Genomic DNA, 23,113 nt, shown 5'->3' on the forward strand with positions numbered 1-23,113 from the left:
AAATACACATTTTATTTAGTATATTTTGAGTAATACAATATAAAGGTAAATAATTGCATTTTTATCCTTCAGCTAGATATATATTACTGTTCAAGTTTGGGGTCAGGATTTTATTTATTGTTTTAAAGAAAATAAAAAAATTCAGCAAGGATGCATTAAATTGATTAAAAGTGAGAATAAAGACATTTATAGTGTTACAAATGCTGTTCTTTTGAACTTGCTTTTCATCTAATCTTTTAAAAAAAAGAATCAGCAACTTTTATTTATATATATATATATAAAGGTTACTGGAAGGTCAAATTCAGTGATGCATCCTTAACAGAAACTGTACAGATGTACATAGTCATATCTTAAAAAAACAAAAAAAAAACAGACACACACAAGCTGTTGCAGATTACACAAGCATTAAAACTGTGTCAGCATGCAACCCTTGGTTGCCAAATAAAAATGTTAAAATATTTTATCATGAGCCAGCTGTGGCACAACAATGTATACTGGCACATAAGCATGAGTGGATTTAAAAATAACAGACAAACCCTCTAGTATTTTAAGTGTCAAAGCTCTACAGAATTCCACTACATATAATCATACAAAAACACACATGACACATTTGTTCTGACTTTAATAAAAACATTACAAGAAAGATATTTAGGCCACACATATGATGCAATCTAGTTAAATCACAGGACTACATGTCAACATTTGTAGAGCATGTGCTGTTATTAATATCAACAAACCACCTCCATAACCGTACACCTCCTATCCTCAGGAAATTAATGATACCAGCTTATTACACATTGATATAGGTGATGGTAGATCCTACACGCCAAGACAAAACAGCCGAATACAGTGAGCTTATGAAAACAGTAACCTGAACCATGTGCATTGTTCAGCTGAATGGATGCATTCGGGGTGGAACGCTGCAATATGACCCCCATTACTTGATTCTAGTGCCATGACAACCAAAATCCCCCTCAGAACTATCAGTGCAGTGACAAGGACACTGAGATGGAGCAAAGTTACTGTCCATCTCAGAAACAAGCCACGAAGGATCCCCCCTAAAGCACTTAACAGACCATACCTGATAGTTGTGCAGTGGATGCTGGGTGACATTGGACCGACCTGTACCGCAAATGCATCCGAGCACAGACTGGCGCGATCGGCAAATACATGAAGAGGACATCGAAGGGTTTGACGGCAAGATTTACAAGCTTTATGACGGCAAGCGCCCACGTACTTAGAAGCGAGCAAGTCTATGTGTGTCTGCATAATAAAAGATTCGGACCAAAAATATAAAATCTTCAAAACGTCATAGCACTTCTCAGAACAGATACAAATAAGCATCATATCAAATGATGAAAAGTGGGGACTGTCCCAAAAATCCCTAAATGAAATGTAATACATGTACTGTATAATATAGCTAACTCTAAAAGAGAGGTCAGCTGCTCAGCCACATGTGTTTTCATTACAGTGGTTGAATGGGGAGATATACGTCTGAATGCTCTCTTTCTCATTCTGAAGAGATCGTCTTCCTAACTCTTCGTGTTTTGCACGCCACACGCTGACACGCTTGAAATCGCATTTGAGCATCTCAAAGTCGCCTCTGCTGTTAATAGTGCCGTTTGTGTTTCAGATTTCAATCCCCTTGGTTGGTTTCTGGCTTTACATTATGACACTGAGTAATGCTACATATAAATAAGTACATGGACTGCTTTAAAAAATGGTTATCAGTTTGATCAGTAGAGCTCAGGCCTCTGATTCCACTCGAACTATGAACTGAAGGAGTAAAAACCACACTGCAGAACTTCACAGTCTCTTATTTTCCACAGTATAGTTTCAGTTTAGCCTTGATGTTCTGAATGAGCCGGGTTCGTCTGTCCGTCCCAGACGCTCTACTGACCTCTCCGCTCTACTGCAGGACCGCCGAGGACAGGAGGTTGTGGCCAGTGAACGAGGCTACAGGAAAAAAGAGAGCATGATTGTAGATTATGTATGGTATTATGTAAATCTATAATATTCTACTGTAAATATGAATCTGAAAAATGTTTATGAGTGCATTCTTTTCAGAAGTCATATGCCTATGTCATATTCCCTTCAGAGGACACAACTTCCATGGTGAGAGCTGACACTATTGGACATTAGTTGTATTTTTACATAATGTAAATATTTTTTATTTTTTTTACTGTTAGACTTGAGTGAAGAAAAATAAAAATTTTCAAATTGTCATAAATGAACATTTCAGGAAAATGTTTTGGGGTTTTGGGTAATCAAGATGTGACTTTCAAAACGGGACATGGATTTCATACATGTCCCCTGTAGTGGACAACGGGACTTAAAGCATGTTTATCAGGCATTTTGAGAGACACAGCAAGTGAATAGGGAGAGAGATTATATATCAATATTCCTATGAAATATTTGATATTATGAAAATGTTGCCAATTATTACTCCCATTATTACACTTCTTTTTTTATTACATGTTGCCCCAAGAAGACATTAGCATAACGTATGAATAAAATATCATTATCATATCAATTCAAGACTATAAAAAAAACCTAGAAGTGAAGGGTCTTTACAGCCTTTTAAATTCCAGAATCTGTGTGTGTTTGCAGGTGCATCTTGTTTATTATTACGGCTCTGTGGAATACTTGATTCTGATTGGTCAATCTCGCCATCCAGCGGTATGTTATCCCCTGATAACAACTGGTAAAAACTGATAACAGGCTCATCTGGGTAACTGAAGTCAGCGCTTTACGCTTACTAGGAAAGTTTGGTGAGCTAATAAAATATTAAAACACAAAATTTTGTGAACAATTATTTATGTCATCCGGGTATCGTGGATTATCGTAGACAGCTGCTGCCATTTTGCGACTATTGGTTTGTACTCTGTAATGGGTTATAAGATAATAAACAGGTACGATTTTAAAACAGTTTCATCTCAGATCAATATCTCTTTTTTCTTTTTCTTTTTTTTTTATATTGTTTTTTTGGTGATTTTCCTTTTATTGTAACAGGACAGTAGAGAGATGACAGGAAACGAGGGGATGGGATAGGGAAAGGTCCATGAGCCGGGACTCGAACTCGGGCCGCCCGAGCGCAAAGGCGCTACATGTCGGCGCACTGACCACGAGGCCATTGGCGCCGACTCAGATCAATATCTCTTATCTCCATAATTATTTATGTGGCGAAATACCGTGTAATAAGTGGTATGACTGTACCGTATCCCTTAAATGTCCCGTCTAGTTTGAACTTGCCACGCTAGCAACTGCTTTCTAAGTGAAAGCTTTGCGTTTAAAGAGCTAATAAAATATTTCAACTCAAGTCAATATTTTGTGTCTAATCACTTATTTATGTGGCAAGTAGCAGTGTGATAAGCGGGATTTGGCCTGAGCTAAACTCAGCTGACAGCAGCAGTTGAAGGGAAAAATGCTGATTGCTTCATAACACAATAACGGCCACTCACTTTGAATCACAGTCCTCTTCGGCCGTCACAACGCATCCCTCTACGTACTGCGGTAATGCTGCAAATCAACCGAACATTTTGTGTGACAACACAGATGTGACAACAACACAAGTTCAAATGAGTTCATTAGAACAAAAAGTCCAGAAACTGTCCCATTCTACCATATGAAGTCACACTGCACTCAAACAGAGACGGACTGAAAGAGCTTTGAAGCAGCCACTCAGATTAGACGCCCAGAACTGGTGATGATCTAGTGCACATTTCTCACTTACTGTGATCCTCAGTGCAAAGTGAGCAGACACCATCCACAAGCTCTTTGGCCTCAGCTGCGAGCTGGCAGGCGGGGTCGGGGATCGGGGAAGGTGTGTCGGGGCTGTCAGTCGCCGGAGACGCCCGTGCGCTCCTTTAGGATGAGAAGGAAATGTCATGATCACTGATAGGGGGGACCACTGCAACTTTCAATGTGTTTGGCTTGAGAAACTTACCCATTTTCAATCCCAAATAAGCTGGTGTTGGTGAGAACTTTGTGGACATTCTGTAAAAATAGTGCAAATTATAAACTTGAATGTTTTGGTGCTTTGGTGTTCTTGAAGGACCACTGATACCTAAATACAACAGATTACAATTGATTTTAAGTCAAAAAGTGGTTTGTTTTTACCTGGGCAAAGCCAAGGAGTTTCTTGTTGGAAATCTCCAGGTGTTTCCGTGTGAGTTCAGACCTTCTCAGCTGGCTGTCAATGACGTTGAACTTTCTGTTCAGATCCACCACATCCTCCTGTGAAAAAAATGGCCTTTAATACCAGTGTTGTTAAAGTGAACTAAGAGGACGTTTACTCAACACCGTTTTCCAACTAAAAAAAGAAAACCTTTTATGCGTTTTGGCTGTTCATTTACACGACAGTGGCGTTTTAGGGGCCTGAAATGCAAACATTCGAAAACAGGTTTCAAAGTGCACATTTTTGAAAACAATATCGTTATCTTCTCCATGAATTTGTGAGAACGGTGACGTCATCCGCATGCATACTGCGTTTAGTCTATAGGCATGCGTGAGTACTTGCCAAAACAACAATAGCGGACTACAGGATTGTGTTTGTGCTGCTCAAGACACTGAGTTTATTAACACTTCTCCAGCAAAGAATTGTATTCACCGCTCTGTAGAAAAATGTGTACATGCACAGGCAAGGCCGCATTAATGCACGGGCTTACCTGGGCTGAAGCCCAGGGGCCTCCCAAGTTCAGGGGCCTCCCATGTTCAGGTTCATGATGAGCTGAAAAGGTCATATTGTTTTGTAACTTGTCAGGTTTTCTGTCAATCACTCTAATCGCACGTTACATGTCTGCTGATTGAGTGACCCACGTGGCCCCATAAGCCCCGTTCACACAGCCAGCGATTTTGTCGCTGTATGTCGCTAGTCTCTATACTGTGAAGTCGCTTGTGGGCGTTGGTAGTGCTGTCGCTCTAATGTTATTGGTAGACTGCTCGTCTGGCCACATCTATATAAAACACCATCACAAGTGATACAACTATATTATTTTAATTTGACTAGGAATTAGGCTCAAAAGAAACAGTATGCTGTTGGGAGAGTGTTTTTATATTACTACACAGCAGTGTTCAGTGGATTAAATAATTTACTAGATTAACGATCGATCAATCTACAAATTAAACTCACTCATACTGTCATAAATTACTAAAACGTCATCCGAATTTGACAAATAATACATTTTCTTGTCCCTAATAGTCAACATGATGCAGGGGAAACTGTAAAATGAACTGCAGCAGTGCTAATCTTGCATCATAAAACTACAACACTCGAACTATAAATGTATTAATTAAAGTTACACTGTGTAATATTTTAGGTTGATTTTAAGCAAAAAACACGTTATTTCAAAATTATACGTTCTCATTAATGTGTAATCACTTCAACCAACTAATTAAGTATTCTCGTAAGTGTATAATCTGCCATTTAGAATACATACGAGCGAGTCGCTCGAATGGCGGAAGCCATGTTGTGCATCCATCTTGAAAATACATTAGACAAAGAAGGACATACAAGCTTCGCCTTTCGCGTTTTTACACGCAGTGGCACTGTGACGAATGCGAGAGGGAGATTTGCTCGCATTTGCCGGCAGATTTGAAATAATACGGCCACCGTAGGAGTTAAAACGCCTTCGGAATGGGAGGAGCTAGAAAGTAATATTCAGTTGGTAGTCATATACAATTTCACCGCTAGATGGGAGTAAATCCTACACAGTGTAGCTTTAAACTCACTGAGACTGTCGACAGTTTCTTCTCCATGCATCATTTTATTATATCCATGTTTGTGGTCAGTTACAGTCAAATCATATAAAACAGTGAAATCGCCCTCGAACTCTTCTGTCTTGCCTGCACTGCACACGAGACGGTGACGGGAGCTGAGCTCCACCGAAAGGCTTCTTTCCTATTGGTTGTCGCTCGCGAAAATCGCTTCTCATTTGCATAAAGTTGAAATTTCTCAACTGTGATGTAGATGACCTATTACACTTTTTCAAAATGAGACTCTATAAATCGAGGGGATGGGGGGCCTACAAAACCTCTCAGCCCCGGGGCCTAACATTAGGTTAAGGCGGCTCTGTGCACAGGTACGTAGTATTTCTTGACATCGTGAACTACTGGCCTGCATAATGCAGCGTTTTTAGTCGTTTTCACAGATCCGTGAGAACGGGGATCATTTTGACAACGTTGTCGCCTCTACGTGAAACTTGCGAAAACGCGAAGGAAAAACGTTTCCATTTTTGGTACATTGTGGTTGTGTATACGTAACCTTAAACTTAAAATTAATTAAAATGAAAGTTGAATTAAAATAAAATATAATTATTAGACAAAAAACTAAAAACTGAAATGTTGCATGGCAACTAACGCAAAATACAATTAATTTTAGCTGAAGTGTTAAAATGACTAAAACTAAAAGTGAAATAAAAACAAATTAAAGCTAAACAGAAATGTTTTTAAAAAACTAACAAAAATGACAAAAAAAAGCACAAACAAATGACTAAAACAAACTAAAATTATAATTGAAAATGTAAAAAATAAAAACTAATTTAAAATATTCATAAATACTATAATAATACTAAAATAACACTGTTTCAAGTGTTCGTCATGAACTGGACTGGACAGTGTTTAATTAGATAATCACCTGGCAACTCATTCCAAAAAGTCTTGTAAATTTCATATAAATTATATGAATAATTTTTCGGAGAACAAAGAGATGTTATGAAAGAGGAACAATTACCTTGGTAGCCTCAAGTCCTCTCTGTTTCTTTCCGGCTACCTGGTTCTTCAGATCTTTGATTTCAGCCTCCAGGAGCTGAATGACCTGCTCGTAGTCTTGTTCGGCACTGTTAGTCTGTCTCTGAACAGCCTCTGCTACCTGGAGCTTACTCTTTAGACACTTATTCTCTTCCACTGTGGCCGTGGCCTTCTGTTTCATCCACACATATTGAAATAAGGGAACACACAAATTGACGGGTGGACAAATGTCTTAAATATTCAGATGCTCATGTTGTGATAGTATATATTTGGTATGCACAAAGTGTTGATGTATTAAATCAGCTCTCATGCCTCTTTATATTTGGATGTCATATTTTGAGACATTTAAGATTAGTCACATAGAAGAAGTCGTGTTTATTTCCAGGCTTTACCTCAGCCGTCTTCTGCAGTTCCTCCTCCAGAGTCTTCTTACTGTCTTCTGTGTCTTTCAGTAACACCTGAGAGCAATGTCAGGGATGTTCATGTCACAAAAGCTTTTTGCACAAATGTTCAGCTCAGTCTTGTACAGAGCCTCGTACATGACACGTGGGAGAAAAACAGATATTGTGGCCAATAGATATTTGATCCCACAACTTATTAATTTGTGGCCCCCTTGTAATAATTTGTTTTCTTCTGTTTTTTAATTGTGGCCACAATTTCCCTAAAATGAGGGAATCAATTAATTTGTGGCAACGATAACTTGTTTTTCCCCCTGCATGTCATGTGTGGGACCTCATAGTCTAGCAACATTTTATGGAAAGTCAACCAGGGTCCAAAATTAACTTTCTGCCACACCAATGATGTGTGAACTAGCTACCCCACACACCCTTAACACAATGCACAACTTACACACTCACACAAAATATTCTTTGCATTTCTTCTCTTCTCTAGCTTCTCTCTATTTAGTTGTCAGAAAACCTGGCATTGTTTATTACGAATAGTGTTGACTCCTTGACATATTGCTTTGTTCCTTTCTTGTAAGTCGCTTTGGATAAAAGCGTCTTCTAAATGCATAAATGTAAATGTAATGCAAATGTAAATTAAATGTAAATGTGCAAAATATACTGACTAAAATATTTCTTATAGGTTATGAAACTTTATTTTGTATGGGAGCCCATTTCTGCCACATAAGAAAATAAATCATGTTTTTGTATATCATAATTATGACATAATTATGATTGTTTGTATATCATCACAACAAAAAGTTGAAATTATCATCAATCATCATTTAGATTTTCTGTCAATTTCAACTGTCATCATTTCAAAAAATGTAATCAATTTCAACTTATGTCATAATTATGACTTTTATCTCATTATTATGACTTAGTATGTCATAATTATTATTTACCAAAGCATGAGTCTTTTTTTCTTATTGGCGGAAATGAGCTTCCATAATTTTTTTTCTTTTTTTTTTCTGTCTATTCTATTTATTTCATATTCTATATATTTTTTGTTGTTGTTTTGTGGGTTTTGGTGAGGAATATTCCACGTGTTGAAACATGGAGTTAAACATGATGGTAGGTTTTCCACTGAGAGAAAAGTTGTACGAGCTGCGACAGGTGTTTCTTAAGTGAATCAGTCAAGACTATCATTCTTACAATTTGACTAATTAATTTACTGAACAATTGTTGGTTTATTTACTCACTAAAGCCAAATTTCGACTTGAATTTGGCACTTAGCGAGTGTTCATTTTGGACCCTGCAGTCAGCAATTATAGTCCTATACTTATATATTGATTGAAGGAAGCACGATCCAGCTACCCCTGTTTATTTCAGTACTCACCTTGAGTTGTTTCATTTGCAGCTGGAGTTGTTTGACTTCCGTCTGAAACTCCTCCAGCTCCTCACTGCTGTAGCTGCACTCTGACTCATAGGTCTGAAAGAGAGAGTGACACTGTTAAAACAACTCTTTCATAAGTGTGTGACCCTACCTCTGGGAGCAGAAAGTTAAAAACAAAACAATAAAACCAGTACCAATTCAGTGCTCATACATCTAAGTGAGACAAATCCAAAGGCACAAGGCTACAAAACAGGCAAACTCTGACAATCGAAGCTTAAAAGACAGCTTTGATAACTTTTCTGAGCGGGAGAAAAGCTCCTTTAAGATCCCTGAGTAAATCTCCCGACATGCTCAGCTTTAGGAGAAAGTGAAGTCTCAAATGTGAGGAGGTGCTCTGAGGATTGTGCCGAAGTTTAGCCCAAATCAAAGTCAAGCACTCCGATACTAAATCCTGCGGGTCTACTTACAGGGGAATGAAAGGCAGAGGTGTCCATCAAACTAGCTGCTTCCTGATACGAGAACATAAAGGGTCCCTGTCCCAGTCCCACCTCCTCCAGCTTCTCTTGATACACACTGCGGGTGGCTTCCACAAAGTCTTATTAAGGAAACAGAGGCATATTTAGAAATAGCCAAGAAGTACACTAGAAATATAAAAAACATGTAAGATATTTAGATTATAACAATTACAGTATCAAAATCATTAAGAATTTTTTTTTTATGTTTTAACTTAAGTCGGTCACAACTCAGAGGCTGCATTTATTTGATCAAAAATACAGTAAAAACAGTAATATTGTGGGGGGAAAAAAATACTTTTTTCTATTTTAATACATTTTGAAATGTAATTTATTTCTGTGAGGCAAAGCAAAATTTCCAGCATCATTACTCATTGTCAGATATTCAGTGTCACATGATCCTTCAGAAATCATTCTAATATGATGATTTGTGCTGCTTTATATTTTTGTGAAAACTGTGATACACAACCTTTCAAAAATTTGGAAAGTAAGATATAACAAAAGAAAAAGAAAATCACAAGAATAAATTACATTTTAAAATAGAAATTATTTTTTGAATTGTAATAATATTAACAATATTACTGTGCTTTTGATCAAATAAATGCAGCCTTGTTATTCGAAACTTTTGTCTGAGTGTAGATTTGAAAATGTGATTTCAGGTCAACATTTGCTTTCTAAACAGAAAAGTGGGTGCCATATAGTCTCTTCTCTTGTCACTCAGCTAAATATATCCAGATTGTTCCTCATAACAGGAGAAAGAGCATCTAGAGGGAATATTTATGTTCAGGTGCCCTTGCTGTAAGTGTTTGCACAGCTGAAGTACAAGAAAACAGGCAGAACTCTAGCTCCACCACACACACTTTGATCAGGATTTGCCGAGGTGACATCTTCCTGCTGAGGAGTTCAGGAGTGAAGCGTAACTCCTTGTCAAGAGCAGCCTAGAAATATACTTAGCTGTCTAAGTTTGTACTGAACCCAATTGACAATCTGTCTCTAAAAACTCATTCTAAGTGTTTCAAAGCACAAACTCAAGCCCAATATCCAAATATGGAATGTGATTCCCTTTTCAAAAGGGGTATTTCCGTTCATGTCAAAATGTGATTATTTCCTGTGGTTATTTCAGGAGGATGGTAACCTTACCCTAGGCACGCAAGCCGAAGCAGTAATCATTGGCATCCAAAGATGAATACGAGAGAGATTAATATTAAATGTTATTTTTTGTTCTTTCAGTAATGTTGAAATCCAACGCATTGCGTGCTAAACTCCATCTTTTTTTTTGATAAACTGCAGTAATCCTTTTTTCTTCGTCATGCAACCTGTTTAATTTAGTTATAAGCACTATGGAAGCCTAACACTCTAACAGTGAACAGTGCAAGTAAACTGCCTATCAAGTGGGTCTCATGTGCTCATACTGGTGATTCAAAAGTGAGGAAATATAAAAAATGGCACCTCAGATCAAAAGGGTTGCTGACCCCTGTTTCGGATTCATCTCCAATATTGAAATATGTGATGAATATGGGGATGTAAGTCCACATCAAAATGATTGTGAAAATGAGGAAAATTTCCTGCATCTACAGTAGTTGACTGACTGAGGATCATGTTAAGAATATGTCTATACCTCCATATGAGACCGTTCCCTGAGGGTCTGTAGTGAGACTCTCTCTGAGCTGCTGTCTCATCTCTTCTGTTAAATCCAGACCCAGGTACGACAGAGCCTGCAAAATGATCAAACGGTCAAAAACCTTCATCATTATAGTGCTACAAGCCTGTGCTACAAATGATTTTTTCCCAATATTTTATTATTATTTTACTACAAAACGAGTGCGAAATGTTTCTTTAAAAAAAGAAGAAAAACCGGAAACACTTCACAATAAGGTTCATTAGTTAACATTAGTTAACTACCTTAGTTAACATGAACTAAGAATGAACAATACTTCTTCAGCATTTATTAATCTTAGTTAATATTAATTTCAACATTTACTAACACATTATTAAAATCAACGGTTGTATTTGTTAACATTAGTAAATGCACTGTGAACTAACATGAACAAACAATGAACAGCTGTATTTTTATTAACTAACATTGACAAAGATGAATAAATACTGTAACAAATGGATTGCTCATTGTCAGTTCATGTTAGTAATACATTAACTAATGTTAACTAATGAACCTTATTGTAAAGTGTTACCGAAAAAACGATAAAAACAAAAAAGGAAAATAACTATGAACACTGAACCTTAAAGGTAGGGTAGGTAATCATTTTTCTAAAAAAAAAACATTCCAAATTTGTTTAAACTGTCTTTATATACCAATACATAATTAAAATGTAAGTACTCTGAAAAAGAAAATATAAAAATCGAGTGACTGTAGACCTTTTAATCTGCAATAAACACAGCTCATTATTTCCATTCACTCCACCCCCTCCCTTCTGAGCTCCTTCCAAAGCCACGCCCCCAAAACACATGAACGCGCGACGCCAAACGCTCAGGCTGGAACAAGACGCATTTATTACCTGAGACGAGTGGAGAGGAAGGAGCGCAGTACATACAGTGACATCATGTCAGAATCACATGTAGTAAAATACCTAACTTTATCACTATGAATATAAACAAATAAGATTTCTTTTAGTACTCACTATCAAGCTAGCATATCGATAATGGTAAAGTTTCATTCGGTAACGAGCTATATTTATAAGGCAAAACTAAAAACAGGTTGCATTGATACACGTTTTTCCATTACCATCAGTTACACTGTGATGAAGATGAATTTCGTGTAAGATTCATAACATATACGGTGTTTTGCATGTAAGAGTTTCCATGATGAAAACATTGTTGACTCTAATGAAGACTAACGTAAGTTACACTCCGAGTCCGGAGAAAAGTACCGCATCGTCGGTTCGAGGACAGGTCCGGGGTTGAGGGCGAAGCAGAGGAGGTCGTTCAAGAGTGCGGGCAGGGTCCGAGGAAGTAGTTTTTGCCTTGTTTGCCTTCGCTGACTGCATATGCAGGTGCTTTGAGCTGAATATTTCCGGGAACGGTGACATGTGATGAGTGCACGCCGGGCAGCGCGCGCAGTGGGACTCGGGGCGGGCACGAGACATGAAGGCATCTGATTGGTTCTTTACATTCGCACCGAATGGCAGTGATTGGTCAGAGTTTTTACTGTCCTGCAGCTGCTACAGAGGTCTGATTTTTTTCATTCCTTTTTCTAAACACATAATGTATTGACTACTATCAGGATGGAAGGACCATTTCACCCAGTATAAAAAAAAGTGTTTCTGAACAGGATTACCTACCCTACCTTTAAATATTTAGTATAGTATATTTTAAGAGTTGACAGATAACTATGATTTCTCAACTGTATAGTATCTAGTCAAGCTTGAAAAGAGTCATGCTACTGCTACATACACAAGATGGCAGTGTGGTAACAGAGGTCAAGTCAGTGGCGTACAATAAATCCAGGCTTATGGTCCATAAGAGTTCAAAAGGCATTAATAAGGCTAATCAGATTAAGGTCGAACCAACAATCTGATACTGCCACAAAAATAAGATATACTGTTCAAACACCAATGGCAAGAAAACTGTCCTGTACCAGATAAAATATCTGCTTGAAAAACGTGATGAACAGTGCAATGAACAGTATAAAGTCACATAGAAAACTTTGCACCATGTCAAATACCTGTTCGTGCAACACTTAACATAGTGTGCATTGTGCCTTTAGTCCACATTTAAGTGCTCTCGTCCATTGAGACCTAATCCTATTAATGGGCCGGTAGATTAGGGTCAGCCCCAGGATCAGCAGGATTAAATTAAATCTCTGCTAAACAACTGCACCATAACAAAGAGCAGAGACAGATATCTGTGAGGAAAGTGACACTGAGATACGAGAGGTTATCTACATAAGCACTCTGTCAGTTACTTTGCACTGAGATACAGGCTCCTTTTGAAGTCGATCGTACAGATTCCGATGGGGGATTAACCCTTTAAATTCACCACATTTTCCTAATCATTACTAAAAGTACAGGTACAAGCATAATGTCATTGCAGTCATGAATAATGCAAAAATATATATAAAGATAATTACATTTGCGCTCATACATTTTTCTTAATAAAACATTTATCCCTAAATTAACAGCATTATTTATTTATTTATTTATTTATTTAATGTATAAAAAAAAAAAAAAAAACATCCTACCCAAACGTAGTCAACATTTGGCCACGAAAACTGTTTTATGCCAAATGGAGGGGGCAAAACTGAAAGAAATGGCCTTCTGACAGTTCTGCCCAACCCACCACAGCATACAGGTGCAAAAGCTGTAGCCATAGTGGACCATTTTTACCATAACGCTGTTTATAGAGTAGACAAAGCACAATACAATTTTTAGTGATAATACATTAACCTTAAAGTAACTGTTTTGTAATAACCCTCTGTTGATCTGACTGTCCGTGGGCGGGAGTGTAATCTGTAGTTTTCACGAAAGCCCTGGAATTGTCAAAATACTTTTGGTGACAAATAAAGGTGAATTTCTTGGTCCAGGTAACATGGAGAATGAGTAGACATTGTTCATTTACATTGTAACAATAAAAAGAAGGTTGAAAATCACTCTTTGTACACATGTAAAACTGTTTGTGTAAACCAGGCTTACCAGATCAAGCTTCTCTGATTTGAGCCGTATGTGGGGGTCCAGCGAGATCTTGGGTTTGGAAACAGTGGCTGGTCTCTGTGCGGTGGAGGCTGAGGGGGAAAAAGGGACGTAAAAAAACACCAACTTTAAGAGTCATACTCACATTACAGCATTTAGTGGTGAGAGCTAGTTAGCTGCTTTGGAAAACATGGCCTTAATGTGTTTTTTTCATTGTCTAGGAGAACAAATGAATGGGTATTATATTAATACAATAAAGATTATGAACTGTGTGAGGGATTTGAATCTAGGGGGCGAGAGAGATAGCGATAGAGAAAGAGAGGTATTAACGCCAGTGCTTTCAGTGGCGTGTGTATTGTTAAGCAACGCAGGGGATTTAGCTGCCTTCTGACGCTCATGACTGACAGGTTGAGCTCAGACACGTCGTCAGACTCACGCAGACTCAGACAGGTTCAATGCTGGTAATTCAGGACCAACACGCACAGCAGGGAGCTCGGACAGGGGGAGTGGATTTAACAGGTGGAACTGATTGTACACAATCCAGGACAACTAAAACAATCCAGATTAATGGTGCTTCTACGAATGTTCCACCAGAATTGCAAGCATGTGGATAGCCAAATATGTTTGTAGCGTAACTATTAATCGAAGGGATAGTTAATCTAAATACGAATTCTGTCAAATCACCCAAATGTTGTTCAAATGCATAGCAATTCCTTTCTTACATAAGGAGAAATTACAAAAGGTGAATTTTTGAAGAATTCTCTGGCCAGTTTTCCTTATCATGAAAGTGAATGGTGAGCTATCAAGCTCAAAAATCACAAAAAACTACAATAAAAGTGACTATTTAACTTGAGCACCATTTCCCAAGTACTCTCAAACTACATATGGCAACATTAGATTTAGGGTCCTAACACAAATCACATTTTGTCACTTTTGTAGTCCATTTCAGAGCATCATGGAGGGGAAGATTATCACACAAGGCTATTACATGACTTTAGAAGACTTGGGATATAGCATATGATTAATTTAGACAACTGTTATGATGCTTTTTGGTGCTTTTTTGCATTTTCACTTCTTGACAATACCCAATCACTTTGGGAAAGAGCAGCCTAGATATTCTTCCAAAAATTCTTCAAGTGATACAGGTTTCAAGTGATATGGGTGGCATCAGAAATTCAACTATCCAGTGTCCAAGCTAAAAATCTGACAACATAAGCACTTAAATCAACTTATATAAATAGTTTCATGTTTAGCCCAGTGTAGTACATTAATTTAACTAAATAACAGTCAGCCTTTATGTTAGGTGCAAACCTGTTGTAAACATCAGTTTCCATTGGATAGCAGAATTCTATAACAATCTCCACATCTCTACAAATCACAATTATTAAAGAATGACACTGAATGAAGATAAGCATGTGTCTGAGTCTGAGCACACCCAGTCAAGAACTCCCAGAAGGGCTTTTGCAAGATTACAGTGCCCATTATTCTTCTAAGATTTTATCACTTAGTCTGGATAAATGGGTAATTAAGCACTATACACTTCATAGATGTCATGAATGATTAGAACACTGTGCTCGTAAACACGACACCACCCAGGGTTCAAGGGCGAGCCGGGGATAGCCTGACGGACAGGTGCGTGGTGCACATCTCAGTGGGCCTGACATGCATTCATAGTGTGAACGTGAAATACAGTGGCGCCACGATGTATTTGGACACTGAAGCCATACTTTAAAATGTCTGAGTGTCAAATGTCAAAATATCAAACCAAAAGGCATTTTCTTTATAGACAGCACAAAAAAAAAAAAAAAAAAGGTTTCTCGATGGTTTCAATGGTTTCAAATGATAAAAAAATGGATCGAAATTCGAAGGTCTTGCATCATTTGTTTGCAGATTCCACTGGGTTTGGTATTTTGTATCTAATACACAACCTTCCGATGTTTTGGATATGTCCACAGGTGTCAAAATACTTTTTGGTCCTCTATGCAGAGAAATACAGAGCATTTTGGGGCATTATTTAAGCATACAAAGATCTCAGTGTCTGGAGAAGTGACTTGACATGTTAACATCCACACAGATAGCTTCTTCAAAGTATCTAATAGCATAAAATGGACCTAAGGGGCTATCTCTGTATGGTTTCTATAACAATTTATCAATCCCATTTTGTGCCCCAAGAAAGGATTACACATTATGCACAGCAAATCAATCTGTATTAAACAGCTACCCAGCTGCTGTGAACTGAGATAAGAGCACAATCTGACTCAACATGAAAGAGGCCTTCTTCCTTTATTTGGTTATGTCTTCTAGAATTTGATTGTGTAATTTCAACACCTCACATACATGCCCGACCCCCGGAGCACAGAGAGATTACTTTGCAACTAGCCGTTGATTAAAATCCAAACACTGCTACTGACTAATCCCCAATCTTTCTCTCTCAAAATAAATAATTGCTTTGCAATAAATCCTGTTTCTCCGTGCACTGGTTCATTTTGGATGCTACTTTCACTGAGACACAAGGTGCAATCTGTAAGGTACAGAAACTGAGAGAGCAACTACTTCCAGTATTCATTCAATTCAATGCATCTTTGCTGAATAAAGATGATTTCTTAAAAATCTTAATGAACCCAAACTTTTTAACAGATATTTAAATATTTATATTTATATATTAGATATTTTAATGTAAATTTGTTTGCTGTAAAACACTAACATAATATGATATAAATGTTATGAAATTAGAGTACTCCTTTCAAAATGGAAATATTAGCCTTATGAATAACAAAATCTGCACTGTTCATGTGGGTGATGAGAAAGGGTGGAAACTAGCTGTAAAGCTCATTAAAATAGAGTTAAGGGTGTTATGAGCCATCCTTTGAGACATGTACCTGAAGCCTGTATGTCTGGAGGGCAGATTTCTGGGGGGGATGAAAGGACTGGAACTGTTTCCTCTTGTCGCATCTATGAGAAGAAAGTATCGAAGCGTTACATGCTTAGTAAAAAGACCATAACAAGGAAATTGCCTGTGTACAATGTACACAACAAGATATTGGTGTCATACTAATTATACAGAGACATGACATGATTTTACACTATTAAACACTCACCTCAGGAGATCGGACATGAACCTTTAACCGACTGGCGTTGTATCCATTCCCAACCCCCCTCTGAACCCCATTATGCAACAACGGGCTGTTGGAAAAAGGTCCTTTTCCTGGAATGAAGGCAATATCCACCACTTGTTCCTGACTTCAAAGGTAAAGAACAGGGACAAAAGAAGTAAATTCTATAAAAGAAATAAGTACAATGATACTGATTAATTATTAAATATTGTTCAAAAGACGTAAAGCTACATGAACCAGAGCGAATACCTGAATTTCACTTTATTGAGCACACTTTTGGCCTCCTCATATGTGACTCCTATCAACGACTCCTTGTTAACGGCAATAAGCTGATCTCCAGGTCTGAGCCGTCCATCCTATAAGGCCAAAGGAATGAAGATCCTTATTAAATGTTGCTGATCAGTCACAATTCCTGGCAGACGTTCAGTTTGAGAAAGCTGCACCAACAGCATCAGCAGGAACATAACCTACTGCACTACTCATCACCAGGTGGAGACCTCTCTCATGTCTTTACAGAGGACACCACTACAGAAACTCCATCCCCCCAGAGACACCAAAGTCACTAAAACTACACAACTGTGCCAAAAGTCTCATATTCGAGTGAATCCAATCCGCTTCCAAACCATTTCCACAGCTTGATGGTTTAGGGATGCACTATATCCACCTTATTTTGCAACACAGAAGTAAGCTATGTTCTGTGAATGTGTGAGAGTTCTGATTCATTTGCCACTATGGGTAAATAAATACAGCAACTGCAGTTAACAGTGGAACAATTTGCACTACAAACCAGTGTGTTTATAATTATGACAATCCATTAAAATAAATTTGTTTGCAATTGTTTGTTTGTAAAACCATGTTTGCAATATCAAGTAGCATAACAAGCTGTTTTGAACAGCTAAAATAACTGAAAGTCTTGCACACTCAAGTTACAAATGTCTCCTACGTTAAAACTAAGGTGGATATCAGAGTCGTATCAATATCGGCAAATAATTGTTACTTTTTTGTAAGTCTTACTGGTTAGTTAAATCAAATGATTAGTCCCTGTATGCTTTTTTTGTAGAAAAAAAAAATGGTACCCACCCCAATCTTTTGAACATTTGTGTATTTTTACTGGAGGACATAACAAGAATATTGAGTAAAATTAAATACCAATTCAGTTATTTATTGCAGCATTCCTCTCCTAAGTTCTAACTATGAGCAACAATAAAAATGAGGCTAGTGTTTGGAGACACCAATATATGCAAGTAAACACTAAAACTAAGGGCCAGACAAAGTAATTCTCAAAAAAGAAAAAAAGAAAAAAAAAAGAATTCCAATGACTGGCTACCAATCCAAAAACAGGGTAACAATATTTCAGATTGGAAGTTCTGAGTTATGATCATTGATTCTGGCTAAAAGATTCAAAACGGACATGGAACCTTATTTAATAGATGTTACAGATGGCCAACAATCTGACGCTGAAAATCGAAGCGATATTGAATATCTGAGTTTCAGCACAATAGTCCTGTAGGTGAATAGTACAGCTCCCCTCCCCATTGTGGAGTTTTATATTCCACAGGGAGGGCGATGCCCTAGACGGGGTGCACCTGACCTCTGCAGTCTGCTGCGACAGCACTGTCCATGTCCAGAACAGCCCAGCGGAGTCTAAACCTATTTTGTCTTTCAGGAAAAGAACTTACTGGGGAAAACAATGTATAGCAGGGGATAAATTGCTTAGATCATTTCCAGGAGATACCTACTTACTACCTACTACCTACTTACTTTAAGAGGAAACCTTTGCACTGGCTCAGGCTATAACGTAGTAGTCTGACATTCTAGGATGTTATCCTCACTTAAATCCTGACCCCCTCAGTGATAAAGATGGCTAAAAGTGTTGAAGCTTATTGGTAAGGTGTAAAGAGCTGAGTTATCCTTGCATTGGGGGCAAGATTCCCAGAGGTTTATAATCTGTTTCTTTCTCCAGCTCAGACTAAACACTTCCACGAATTGTGTGACATATCCCGCTCATTTGTGTTTGTTGTTCTCGTTGTTGTTCAAAATGAACAAACTTTAAACAATTAGTCAATACATCATCAATCCTTCTTTCAAAACATGAACTTGTCTTACTCTGATTCACTATGGTAAGCCTATTTTAAGTGTTTATATTTTAGACCTAGAAGAATGGTTTTCAAGGTAAATTGCACACAAAGGAGAGTCTGCAGGCAAAAAGAGAACGCGACAGAGCTCGTAATAAAACAAGAATCAACATTGGCTTGGCTTTTCAGAGATGGCGAGAACTAAACGATTTGAAATGTTGTAAAAGCAACGCAGAGATAGTAAGGTATTTTATTGAACAGATAAATTGCCATATGTAGCTCTCTAACAGAGTTCATTATAAAGCTTCATCTATTGTGAAGGGTAATTTCACTATGGTTGTTGTAGCGCAGTGCTGAAATTTATTTTCAAGGAAGTACCGTGTCTATTATTATAACTTAAGTAATGTCTTCAGCTAGTCAGCTTGAGATCCTTTCCATCTAAACTGGTGATATCCCTTTAGCCTAGAAGTGAATGTTTTATGATCAGTAGGATAAACATATAAATTCACACAGCCACGCAGAGCCAAAGCACAGCCAAGAAATTTGTTCTTCCGCAAAATTTATTTGTTTTTGTTTTATAGACCTCTAGAGTTGACCTCTAGACTCATTTAACAAGTTAATGAGTTTTCACAGTCTCTTTAGAGATGGCATTAATGTAATTGCTATTATGTATTTAACAACAATATTAAACAAATGAAATGTGGTAACATTTTTAAAAAATTACACTTGTTACAAAATGTATAATGTGTATCTTTAACTACACATCGTCATATAAATCAGTCGGTGAAAATACTGTTTTAAGTCTCACGCATTTGTAGCTGTTATGTGTTTGATTTACAAAACTTGTGTTGCACATATTCAACTAGACTAGGTATGATGACATAATATGCTTCAGTAAATTAATGCAATATAAATGACCGTACTTTCATTTAATACACATGTGTTTATGTAATACACTCATGTGCATTTATAACTATTAAGTCAGAAATAATTTAATTAATATATACTGTCATTTTTCGAAAGTGATACACTGAGTGATAAATGTCTGTTGCATTGTTTATTATGAAAATAAACATTTGGTTATATTAGATGTATATTTAATCTTTTTTTTTAAAGTAATCATGAGATTTGCACTCCACACCTGGGACAGGTAAACTCAGTCAAAATGTAGGAGCCTCAACTCATTTTCACCACCATTCTTTTATACAAACTTCTTTAATACTGGACTGACATGCAATGACTGGTGGTTAAATTTCCCTCTCCACATCCTGTGAAGTGATGTATCGATGTTCCCTTATTCCTTATGCCGAAGCGAACTTCACTTACAGTCAAATGGAACCCACCTTATGTTTTCTATTAACTGAAAGTCATTTGTCCGGGAATCAGCACTCAAAATCTGCAGTGCAAATAAATTACTGATCCTTGATCAATGATTTCTGCGTGAAAACCCTTACACTTTATGCACAAATACACGCAGGCACACAGTTTGTTAAAGGGAGCCAATCTCTCACCCGATGACAGTCTCCTCCAGACAGCACTTCCTGGATGAAAACTGCAGGGCCATCAGTTCTGTTGGAGCCACCTCCAATGGCAATACCCAGACTGCAGGAGCGAGCGATTGATATCAGCTGAATCACCCCTTCACCTGGGTGACTGAAACCAAACACACACACACACATACTCAAAATTACTAGTGAAGTACTAGTGGTACTGAATCCAAATAAACTGTTAAACAACTCAGTATGTAAACTTTACTAGACTAAATCATTTGTTATCAGTACCTTAGGGAGCGTAGCATGGGTCCTGTGTTGTTGTAATTACTCTGAGATCCAGCAGGACTAAGCAATAGAGGACTCTGAGATCTGGACGAAGACCCCGATGATATGCTGTCCAAATATCTGCCAGCTGTGGCACAAAAAGTGAGATTTGGTTATTATTACAAAATATCTGATCAAACTTGACATAACACTACGTAGTTAGTAATTATGCAAGCTTATATGATAACCACCAGAGGGCAGTGACACAATCCATAAAGTTATCCATTTCAAAAACACTGGCTTGTTTAATCCACAATTTTAATAAAAGTTAATATTGGAACTCTTGGAACGCTGTATGTCTGAGCTAACTGTTGTATAATGTAGCAAAAACTGAAAAAATTTACAAACGGAAAAATTCTCTTCAAAGACTGTATATAATTCTTTGAGTGAATACAACGTTTTTTGAGTTTGCAAGTTTTGCCAATCTCGGAAACTTCATTGAAACTTCATTCGTCAAAAACAAACACAAAACGTCCAGACGAAGCCATCTGAACATAACTCCTGTAAATCTCTCATTTGCACTTTTAAATTAAAGACTCAAATGAAACTCTTTGCTGTGCTTAAAGCAAGTTACATCATTAGAATATTCTACACAGAGGGGAGAGCAGGGATAAGACTGAGCACACGCTCCGTTCTCAAGAACTTTTCCTGTGAAGCGTCTTCCCTCCGGCAGAAACAGATGTTCAAAATTGCATAATGGACAAATGCGCTGTCTTAAGCCATTTTCAAGGGCTGATTTGTTTCTCCCTCAAACATTATAATTATAATTGACTTGAGCCCCTCAAAAAAAGAGATTGTTTTTTGAAAACACAGTTTGTTTGTCTCCTGTTTTTCATTTATATTTGAGAAAGAGTATGAATGTAGAAGTTAAAATGGTTAGGGATGATGACGTGAATTTCTTTCTCTATTCCTCCCGTTTGTTAGCCAGTTGTGAGGATCATATTGAATGAATCAGCATTTCATAACCTTTGTCATGTCAGGAAGTAGTGAGGTTATGAAAGAGAGATATTCTAAACACGAGCACAAAAATGAATGAATAAAAAGGATTTATATTATGTGCATTTCATGCAAACTTGAGAGAATATACACACTTTGCTGAATAGGAGAATTCCTGGTAGATCCTGTGCTTCCGTTCGAGCCATATTTTTCAAGGAGCTCTGCAAATTCTCGACTACACAAAGACAAAAGAAGAAATGACAATAATGCAACCGTCCAAGAAAAAAATGTAAACCTTCAAAAACATAATAATAATAAAAATGTAGACACCTAAATGACATAACAGTCCTTACTTCAGTAACAGCTTGCACTATTCCAAAATAATATTTCAGTTAATTAGTTTAGGACGGAATGTAATTATGTTCACATGTTATCTACACAATCCAAATATGCTCGAAGCAGATACAGGTACTCTCTAGAGGGCTGAATTCAGTGATTAAAATTATTCCACATCATTACTAGAAGGAAAAAGCATGACCAATGTTATAAATCTACTCTAAACGTTTCATTCTGCTGCAAGTAGTCTGATTGACTGCCAATGCCAATATAGGGCTTGACAATAAGGCCAGTAATTCAAAACTTTACTTTCCCTTGCATTGGTCCAACCACACAAAAATAAATAATAATAATAATAATAATAATTACATTTTACTTTTAGAAATGTATTATTATATGTCCCAGAAAAATATTTTCTTTAGAAAATAGATAGATAAATAGATAGATCATTGTTCTGTTACTGAAAGATAAAGCAGTGTAAATGGATTTTGTGATCAGCCTATTGAGTAAAAATAAACATGCTGAGTTCTCTTTAGTTCCCAGGCCATTTTCCCACCAGACACCTCTTGAATGTCAGATAAAGGTCAACAGAAATGTCCTGTCACTGGACTCAAGCCTTATTCAGTTATGGACATGTGTTCATTACGCACTGGTGCACAGGCTCAGCCACTGGCCTCTTTACCTACATGCAGGTGTCCCTGAGTGATCCCAGATCTTTGCTTGTTTTAACCACAATACAAAGACTATGTGGGTTCAGAAGACTATATAAACACAGCCAAGCCTTCAATAACTAGACCCATAATTATTTGCATTCCTCCATATCAGAGCCGAATCATATTTACTCTAAGTCTAAAATATCTAGGTGTACTCAAAGTGACAGCTTTCGAAGTGAGTGAGGCAACGCAAAAATAGCTTTTTCCTCTTTTTCCTCCGTCCTCAGGACAGGTTATCAGTGCGGATTAAAGGGAGGCAGGTCACACAAGGTTGTGATGCATATGGTAAGGAGCTGACTCTAAAAGGCATGAACGCTGTCTCAATAAACCACTGTGTGTACATGCACATTCTAAACCATCTTCCTCATAAATACACACAAACAAAAAGCCCAGAAATGCTGTGCTCAGTCTTTCGGTCCCTGAAGACTTCCAGGTTGTTGAT

The 23,113-nt window shown here is 37.4% G+C and overlaps 1 protein-coding gene across 5 annotated transcripts in view; it reads right to left on the bottom strand.

Annotated features, from left to right (window-relative positions):
• Positions 1 to 77: 77 nt before the first annotated feature.
• LOC309494505 (syntaxin-binding protein 4) overlaps positions 78 to 23,113 on the bottom strand; it is a 43,202-nt gene continuing 20,166 nt past the window's right edge. For 3 of the 5 annotated variants that reach the window (XM_082163921.1, XM_082163920.1, XM_082163924.1), the window contains exons 6-22: positions 21,778 to 21,857; positions 20,651 to 20,774; positions 20,381 to 20,522; positions 17,044 to 17,150; positions 16,780 to 16,921; positions 16,561 to 16,633; positions 13,685 to 13,773; positions 10,657 to 10,753; positions 8,994 to 9,121; positions 8,530 to 8,622; positions 7,140 to 7,205; positions 6,731 to 6,928; positions 4,120 to 4,236; positions 3,947 to 3,996; positions 3,734 to 3,864; positions 3,462 to 3,519; positions 78 to 1,956 (exon numbers count right to left, since the gene is read on the bottom strand). In XM_082163921.1, coding sequence (XP_082020047.1) covers positions 1,893 to 1,956; positions 3,462 to 3,519; positions 3,734 to 3,864; positions 3,947 to 3,996; positions 4,120 to 4,236; positions 6,731 to 6,928; positions 7,140 to 7,205; positions 8,530 to 8,622; positions 8,994 to 9,121; positions 10,657 to 10,753; positions 13,685 to 13,773; positions 16,561 to 16,633; positions 16,780 to 16,921; positions 17,044 to 17,150; positions 20,381 to 20,522; positions 20,651 to 20,774; positions 21,778 to 21,857 — 1,759 coding nt within the window. In that variant the 3' untranslated portion in view covers positions 78 to 1,892. The remainder of the gene's footprint in view (positions 1,957 to 3,461; positions 3,520 to 3,733; positions 3,865 to 3,946; positions 3,997 to 4,119; positions 4,237 to 6,730; positions 6,929 to 7,139; positions 7,206 to 8,529; positions 8,623 to 8,993; positions 9,122 to 10,656; positions 10,754 to 13,684; positions 13,774 to 16,560; positions 16,634 to 16,779; positions 16,922 to 17,043; positions 17,151 to 20,380; positions 20,523 to 20,650; positions 20,775 to 21,777; positions 21,858 to 23,113) is intronic. The other 2 variants (XM_082163923.1, XM_082163922.1) reach the window with 1 other exon arrangement.

The sequence above is a fragment of the Leuciscus leuciscus genome (genome assembly GCF_965113295.1).
Source record: "Leuciscus leuciscus genome assembly, chromosome: 1".
Lineage (NCBI taxonomy): Eukaryota > Metazoa > Chordata > Actinopteri > Cypriniformes > Leuciscidae > Leuciscus > Leuciscus leuciscus.